Source organism: Papaver somniferum, chromosome 8, assembly GCF_003573695.1.
Source record: "Papaver somniferum cultivar HN1 chromosome 8, ASM357369v1, whole genome shotgun sequence".
NCBI lineage: Eukaryota > Viridiplantae > Streptophyta > Magnoliopsida > Ranunculales > Papaveraceae > Papaver > Papaver somniferum.
In genome coordinates, this window is record NC_039365.1 from 123,529,953 (window position 1) to 123,539,073 (window position 9,121).

At 34.4% G+C, this 9,121-nt stretch overlaps 1 protein-coding gene across 1 annotated transcript; it reads right to left on the reverse strand.

The window, feature by feature from the left end:
- Positions 1-363: 363 nt before the first annotated feature.
- LOC113302875 (65-kDa microtubule-associated protein 8-like) lies at positions 364-4,168 on the reverse strand. The gene is made up of 11 exons (XM_026551834.1): positions 3,719-4,168; positions 3,398-3,601; positions 2,622-2,879; positions 2,282-2,500; positions 2,063-2,218; positions 1,801-1,960; positions 1,558-1,709; positions 1,358-1,445; positions 1,127-1,200; positions 959-1,033; positions 364-877 (listed from the first exon to the last, which is right to left on the reverse strand). The coding sequence occupies exons 1-11, from the start codon at positions 3,803-3,805 to the stop codon at positions 557-559; spliced, it is 1,794 nt and encodes a 597-aa protein (XP_026407619.1). The 5' UTR covers positions 3,806-4,168; the 3' UTR covers positions 364-556.
- Positions 4,169-9,121: the final 4,953 nt, after the last annotated feature.

Below are 9,121 nucleotides of genomic sequence, written 5' to 3' on the forward strand. Positions count from 1 at the left end.
CAAAGCCGGATTTCCTGGGCACATTTTCAAAACATTGTTGCTGGATGCAAAATCCACTTGTACTGCGGTCAAGTTGTTTACACATATTTTTTAACCTTCAGGTAAAAACACTAATCAATTGAATAGATGAAAAACTAATCACCAAAAAACTGTGAAGCATACAGATAGTAATAAATTCAACAAGTTTTACAGGTAAATGTCAATTTAGCTTCACTTGCTGGCTTGAAAAAACAAAAACTATCCCCACACTCGATGTGTAGCTGTATACAGGGGAGACTATCAGTAATTAAGTAAAAACAGTTTTGATGCTAAACCAAGTTAGGTGCATGTGGTCCACAGTGGTGCTTCTTTGAGCCTGAGGTCTAATCTTGCAAAAGCAAGCTGCATGGTCTCAGTTTATGCATAAGAAAGAAACTGACAACTTATTCTTGTACTAGTTTGATTACATTACCATGGAAACAAACTTATTATCTTTAATCTAACTAACAAACTTTTTCTTATTACTGAAACTAAGGCAAATATCACCTCAACTCGAACCGAATAACCAAAAAACAATTCAACGATAAAACGGGCTTAAATGCATGGCTGAGACGACTGAAGCTGTATCCCCATCGATACCATGAGAAGATTTTCTAAAATGTCCATGTCCTTTCTTGTTCTCCTTTGTAAAGGATGATACATTTGGAACAATGTTATTTGATCTTAAATGATTGATTCCCACAGAAGAGAGTCTTCTATTTGTAGGTGTAGTCGGACTAGCATTGCCAAAACTTCCATTTATACTTCTGCTTGAAATTGAAAGACGATGATTACTTGTACTTGGTCTTGATGTGAACAAATTCTCTTGCTCAACTTGAGCTTGTACTCTCTTCTTTTCCTGTAAAATTGGACAAACCTCAGTAAAGTGAACAAACATAATACCTGACAACCATAATGTGGTCATGTGTATACTGCATACCCTTTGTCTTTGTTTCTCTTCTTCCTTCTCTTGCCGGGATGAATTGTATTCTTCTAAAATTGCTAGTAGAGGTATCTAATGAAATGAAACACAAAAAGATCAGACTTATACTGCTTCCTGCGAAATTTATAATTACTACTAACCCAACGGCATTTGAAATAACCTTACCTCGTCAAACAAGAAAGCCTTCTCCCTTTCATCTTCCCAACTCTTAGTCTTTGCTATTAGAGATTCTACTAAAGCTGCACATAACAGCATTACGAGTAATATATTTAGTCGGGAGAAATCATTCTAGTCCTGAAGTGTGTGCGCTTACTAGCATTTGAAACTTAAAAATAAGGGTAAAACTCAAATCAGTCTAATGTAAGAGAGTGTACCACCAAGAATCTTTGTCCTTACCAGGGATTTTGCTAACCGTTATTCGTGCACGTTCTGCCCGTTTCAGGTTCTTGTGAGCACCTCTACTAACTGAATACCGATTTTCATCCTGAAATGATACATATGTAGAATATAACATGTAAGCTCAAACAGGTAATTGCTTAATGCAGAATCATTATGTCAAAGTGAAAGAGAAAATTATCGAGTAAAAAACTTATTACCATGTTATACTCTTCCAGCCAACATTCCTCATCGCGAGATAGCATCCATTTGCCTACCTTCTCCATTATTACCTGTCTACTATAAGCTTCTTCTTTTGCTTTCGATATTTGATCATCCATGATTTTAAGGAGATCAGTGTGGTCAATTTCCCCTGCATTTTGCATAGCCCAGTCATTGATGAGCTAGTTGATTTTAAAGTGTAGGATTGAATCTTACAGAAGTATACCAAGTCCTGTGCATACCAGCATTTATTTGGTTCAGTATATTGTCAATTTCTGACTGGGATGGCATTTCCATGTGAGTCCTCTTGCATATATCTTTCAGTTCATCTTGCTTCTTATGAAAAAGTTCTTTCATCTTGCTTGCTTTTAGTTGATCCAATCTCTGAACTTCAGCTTCGGCCTAGAATTTAACATAATATAAGATAAAAGAATCCGTTACCCTTTTAGCGTTTCAAGTACAATTACTTGACGATGAATTTACTTTTGTAGATTGTAACAGTACCCTATGGATTATGTCAAGCGTCAGGCTTCCAGGAGTTGATATTTCAGCTGCTGAGATTGATATGAACTTGGTTACATGAGAAAACAGTCTACGGTCTTCGTAGGATGTGTCCATGAGACTCCACAAGTTTGTTAGTGCTTTGCCGAGTTTGTGAAGCTGCAAAATGGAATTGTACATCAGTAGTGTGTCCTAAAATGAAAAAGAAAGTGAAAGAATTACCTTTTCAAGTCGGATTTGCTTTTCTTCCTTTAGGGATTCGACAGTGCTGTTAAGTCTAGCAAGTGTAGCATCACTTATGTATTTCTGTTGATTTGGTTTACATGTTCCATCCAAGCTGGGATGAACCAATTTGATTATTTCTGAAGCATCCATCCCTAGAGTTGCCGAGAGATTGTTGACATCACGTAAATAGCCTTCCACCTTCATTAGTCTATCACCCTTTTGAAGTCCACAAAACAAAACAAAACAAAACCAAAAACATCGAAATCAGTCAAGTGTCTTTGCATATTGATTAAACATATGTGGATTACTGGTGAAGATAAATCTCTATTGCACGTACCTTCTCTTTTCGTAGTCGTTGTAACTCAAATCGGTACTCCTCAAGTTTCTTGATCGAAAGATCATCCTCATTCACTTGGACATCTGAAGAGGAAATCTCCTCCTTTAAGTGTCCTGCTATTTCTGAAGAAATTTTAAGCATCTGACTTTGGACATCGCGAAAATGATTCAATCTTTCCTCTTTCCTTAATAGCATTTCCCTTAAAGCTGGAGTAATTGAATCTAGTTGTTGCATTAGTGTTCCCATCACTTTTTCCGTCTGCAATAGAAAAAGATTCGAAACCCATATGGTATCAACCATTTGTCCAAAAGCTTATCTACTAGGAAAATAATGTACACAGCATGGATTTTGCCAGGCTACAAGAAGTAAAAGTTGAACAATAAACCCTCACTGCTACATTTTGTTTTCAAACCGGCATCCTAAAATCATGCTCACAATCATTTACTCTAAATTCTCAAAATCATAACTTTTGCTGGTCTAACGATTCAACAATGGCAAAAGGGCATACAGTTTTCGAGTTATACGTGTTCGTTATGACCCCAAATCTAAATGCAGTACAACAAGTTATATTTTGATCATTTTCTGGATACAAGTCATATCTAAGGTCTATAATACATGTGTTTATCCCTAGACATGAATGATTTAGCTCTGCATGGAGTTTTTTCCTTGCATTATAGAATTCAATTATACAGACATTTCTTCAAAATGATCAAGCACATGAACATAATTTGTGTCATATTAAAAAAAAGAAGAGTGAAACAAAGAATGAGCATTACCCTGCCAGGAACAGATCTTTCACCAAGAGAAACAAGCAAATGAGTCAATTCAGATTCAGAAACAGCCAGCAACTGATGCAAACGTGCTCGAGAAAGATTTGCATTGTCGACTTTCCGTCGGTAGACTTCCAAACATTCTTGTTCAATTTCTAAAAGGATCTTCTCTCTTTCCAATTTATCTTGCCCTACTTCATCCCATATCAACTGTTTCACACGTAAAAATGTACAAAAATTCATTAGAAGAATCCAAGTACCCCAAAAAACATAAAAACTTGTACAAATCTTTAAAGCAGGTACCAAAGCTCAAAATGAATCATTTACCTTCAATTCTTGAAGTAGATATCCACAAGAATTTTCAAGCAAATCAGAACTACTCCACATTTTTTTTGGCGTTCCATATGAACCCATCTTCCAAAGTGGACTGCTGGTTTGATCAGAACACAGCTTCTTCTTCTTCTTTATTTCCTTTTCCCTTTATCTATTTGATAAGTAATTTCTTGATAAGTGTCTTCAATTGAGCAGTCACTTTTGTTGCATTTGGCAAAGTAAAGTGGACAACTAGGAAAGAGTAGAAGGTCCTCTTTTGGTTGTGGGTTTTGCTTAAAAGACAAGACTTGACAGAGTTTGTTAGTGATTTTTGAAGCTTTGGCTACAAGAATTTTCTTCTTTACTTAGCTTCCCTCTCCCATATTTTGAATTTGAATATATCAAAAAGTTTGAAAAAGAGGAAAAACAAAGGGTAATCTTTGTTAATTAGCCTCCTTAATTTGTGCTTTTGTAACTGATGATGTTTTTATAGCTAAAGATAAGGATGACACAATGTTGTTGAGAAAATCTAGTCTCAATCACAAACCAAAACTGAAATGACATTTAAATATGCAATGGACAAAACATTCAATCAAGGGAATTGAGATTGAAAACATATGAAGATTTGATTTTTGTTACTTATAATAAAGATATACGTTTAGGGTTGAGATTTCAATATCACTGTATGGACATCATAACAAGATTTTTAGATATATAAATAAGATTTGTTCACAATCATGAACATAACATACCACATTACTCACCTCGTAAGATTACTACTTTTATTCTTACTTGTGTATATTCTTATACTTTTTTTTTGGGTTGTAAAGGAAGTTTTGATGGTAAGTTGACACATCCCTTTCGTGTGTTTAGACCCGTTACGCAGAAGTGCCGACAAGAACCGTTGCCTGGTTGCTGTGGCGGAGCCCAAACTATAGTTCAACGGCCCAAAAAGAAAACGAGAAAAAACTAGAGAGAACACTAATTTTTTTTTTTACTTTTTATTTTTTGTAAACGAAAACTTAAACAACAGCTGTGTCCGGGATCGCATCATTAGTAGAGCCATCCAAAATGGAGAGAGACTGGTTATCCTTCCTAATATTAGATTTATCCACCGGGAGTTTTTGAAAAATATATAATGGAGGAATAACGTCACAATTTCGATCATAATAAAAAAATAGACTTCTTTTCTAAACTCTCAGCCACAGTATTGCCAGTCCTGTAAACAAAATAAAAACCCTAAAAATTCTTACAAGATTGTTTCCTCCAAATAGGTCACAAGATGGGCGTTGGTTTCCCGATCAGACTGTCTATCGGGCTTTCACAATTACCTTCAATGCCGAAATTATTGAAGTTTTCTTCCTTGGATTAGAACTACAACTTCTGCTTACTGTGGATTTGTTGTTGAACTTGGTCCTGATCTTCCTCTTTCAAAGGTGTCTGCATCATCTCTAAGAATTAAAGCAAAGCTTGAGGTTTGTTCTCTGCAACCCATGTTGCATCTACATTTATTTTGTGATTATGTATGTCTAGTGCTTTCCAATGTGCATGCTAATTGATTGAGTTTTTTTCCCCCTGAAAAGCCTTAATACATCTATCTTTACAAATGAACCACATTTTGGTCAAGGCAAGTTCTATAGATATTTCATCTCCTGGGTTTTGCATCTAATTCATACAAACATCCAAAAATTTGGTTGAAATACTAAATAGGACTTGTGGAGGATTTGGTGTTAATGCCCAAACAGCTTGGGCATAAGAACAATGAAAGAAAAGATATTTTACAGTTTCTTCTTCTTCACCACAAAAAGGTGTAGTGAGCAGAAACCTATTTAATAATCCCATATAATTTGGAATTGGTTAATAAAGAATTTTGCAAATATTTCCAAAGAAAAAAATTTAGTTCTTTTTGATACTCCTAACTTCCACAGGGATTTCCAGAAAGAGTCGGTCAAAGATAAGTTTGAGGAGTTGATTCCTGATTCATTTAGTTTATTATACATGGATTCAACCATGAATTCTCCTAATCTGAATTGAGACTATCAGAGAACAAGTTAATCTTACATATTTTTTGCTAAAACGAAATCAGGAGACAATAATTTAAAAAGAGAAACATTCCACTTTTTATTAAATAGATCAGTAAGATCGGCCACAAGTGTTAGAGATTTGTTTATTGACTAACGGTACAAGGATAACTTACTTCCTAGTCAAAGTATTCAATTATCATCCCAAATGCAGATACTCTGACTATTTCCCGCTTTCCAAATATTGTTTTGTTCAACCAATTTTAGACTCTTACTTAAGCATTTCCAAATCCAAGAACTATAATCGGAAAATTTGACCCTTGAAGCAGATGTCTAGCGAAAACACTTAGATTTTAGTAAGGTAGCCCAGAGTGAGTCAAGTTCATTTATTGTTCTCCAGGAAACCTTAGCTTAACTTTGTAGGCATCCATAAATCCTAACCCCCATTTACAAATGGGTCTACAAAAATTAGACCAAGTTTTAGGATGGAACGCTTTAGCATTTGGTTCTACCCGCCATCCAAAACATCTTTAAATGACATTAACCCATACATAGAAGCTATACTAAACAATCTAGAACCTGAGTATGGCTAAATAAAACGTTATTTCTTGGCTCACATGTTAAAGTCGGTAGCTAAGATATCTTGACTGGTCTTGAGAGAAGCAATTCTTAATAACCTCTATGTCCCAAAACCATGTTTGTCGATTAATAAGGTCCTAAACAATATTGAGGTTTCGACTAACATTGGCATCTACAAATGTTCATGGGTTACAGAAAAGCCATGCAAGTAATTTTGATTTCAAATTTTAACTAAAGACATATCGCACAATTTTCAAACACCAAAATATTTAACTAGCAACTAAGCTTTTACTAAACCTAACCAGCAAAATTTTGGAAGTACTTAGCTTCCAAAATTTTAAACCACATCGAATTGATTAATCATCCTTCAAGCCGTTTTAGCAAGTAACGAATGATTAGAAATACTGAAAACTAAAAAGTATAAAATTCATACCTTCCATATCCTTCATAATGCATAGTGCTTTCCGAAATTTGAGAAATAAGTCTCCGTCGGACTCAATATCCTTCCCCCAAAAGAGATTTCTTGTCATTCTATTCAATATCTTTTGGAAGAATGAAACAACTCATCTGGTAGGTTCTCATCGACTGTGTGGTTGATTTAGTGAGCTCACAACTACCGGTAGGAAAGTGGATTTTCCCCTTCCAAGCTATGAGCATGTTATGCACTTTGTCAACCACAGATTGGAAGCACAAAACCTTGGAAGTATGTGTGAACAAAGATACCCCAAGATATCCGTCAGATAGGCTGGTTTTCTTAACATTTAAAGATTATAATGTGCCAAGCCATTTGTACCGAACCATGTTAATATCTATAATATTTGGTTCGTACTAGCCAAAAATTGCTTACCGCCCATAAATATATGCTGGTAACAACACAACAACATACACTAGTCGCCTAAGAAAGGAAAATATAAGGGGTCTAGCATCATAATGTATAATGATAACTTTGATTCAGATTTGCATATCAGATTGCAGGATCTGGACCAATACCTTCATTGCGAACAGATGTTGTAGATCGTTGCCAACCAAACGATCCCCTCCTTTGATATCAGATAGTTAGGCAAATGATTAAAAGAAAATCATTTTTATTATACATTTTTGCCAATTGTAAACTACCTAAGTTAATGAAGAAGTAGAAATAATTTTGAAAACTGAAATTATTATAGAACCCAATCATACACAAATAATGAAAGAAGATCCTAAAAATGATAATTTCAATTGCTATAGATGACAAGCTTGTATGAACTCTTATAAAAAATATTTTCTAACACAGTATTGTATTACTCTGAGCTTTATAGAATTATTTATCCGATGTGCGTTGTGTTGTATTAAAAAAAGTAGTTGAACGTCTCTAGTTGCAATAGTTGGCCAGCCTCACTCGATGGGTTCAACTTGTGTTTGGTAACTATCAGGTTCAACTATTGTTATATATTATTGCAAATGACAACAACACCATTATCTTGACCATTGATGCTAATTTATTTAACTACTTGCAATAGTTGGCCAGCCCCACTCGATGGTTTCAACTTCTAACTTTGCAGTTGAATTTGCAACTAACTTCTTATTACTAAATAAATTCCTACTCATTTCTACCAAGTTTTCCATAATTGAACATAGCAGAAAATATTTGTTTCTTATTAATAAATCTACTCAAAACATTTTATTTTTTTGTGAGTAAATACATTGTGAATCGAGTACAAGAAAATACAGGCAACCCTTCCCTTTCTTCGGGCAAAAGAACGTCGTTGATGCAATAGTGAAACTGGGTACAATATGGATGTCCTGACCGGTAAAGATGGAGGGTTACAATTAAGCTAGAGGGTGCCAAACTAGCAGATACAAGTGTGAGAAATTGCAGGGTAGAATAATATACTTTAGTTTAAGATGTATGTGTGGGTCAGTTTGTAAATAGCGACTAGACTTGAATGGAGTATCATTGTTTCCGGCTGGTCTTCTTTGTTGGATTTCAAGATATTGAGACTTACTGTTCTTGGATTTTCTTACAAACTTTGCTCTCTAAATCATTGTTCACTAGATGCAATCTTTTACTTCTACCTAGCTTCAGGAAGAGAATTTTAATAGTTCCAGATTGTAAACCAGAGAAGGATGTGAAGCTGGTTTCTCTTTCAATCATAGAAATAGATTTTAAGTTTTTAATTATTGTATCCATCTCAATTACCTCAAATGAACACTGAATTAACTTGGAGCTCTGGAAGAATATTTCCATTAGAGGTAAAAGTAGTCGAGAGTAGCAGAGGGAGAGAAGGGTTTCTCAGAGGTTTAGGGGTTCAAGATATTTTTAAATTATGTATTATAAATATGGAAGATGACCCATCCCCTTTTTTTGGTTCTAATTACAAAAAAAAACACTCCAACCATGTGTATTATACAGTAGATCGCATTCAACTTTTTGGCAGGCTTCTAATAAAAACCATGACCTTTTCTTAATGCCGATACAAGATATCATATACAAAGATACGTGAAAATATAGTGATACATATATTATAATATAATCCTTCCGTCCAACTTTACTTGTCTAAATTGTGTTTTTTTAAACAAATTTGTACCAAAAAATTGGTATATTTCCTATTAGAATTTTATAATTATCAAGAAAGAAACAAAAACTAGGATACGAAAACTAGTATATTGAACAAATAATTTGAAAGATCGATGGTGTATGTGGAAGTAATTTGAATTTCTTTCAAATTTTTGCAAAATCCAAATTAAGCAAGTAAACTTGGACGGAGGGAGTATAATATATAGTGAAAACATAGTGATACACATATTATACATTGAAAAAAAATATATAATCATTCTT

Excerpts from the sequence above, each read along its gene's own strand:
- LOC113302875 (XM_026551834.1), bottom strand. The coding sequence starts at position 3,805 with ATGGGTTCATATGGAACGCCAAAAAAAATGTGGAGTAGTTCTGATTTG. Across the intron at positions 3,602-3,718 it reads ATCTACTTCAAGAATTGAAG|TTGATATGGGATGAAGTAGG; the intron begins GTAAATGATTCA and ends CGTGTGAAACAG. Across the intron at positions 878-958 it reads AAGAGAAACAAAGACAAAGG|GAAAAGAAGAGAGTACAAGC; the intron begins GTATGCAGTATA and ends CCAATTTTACAG.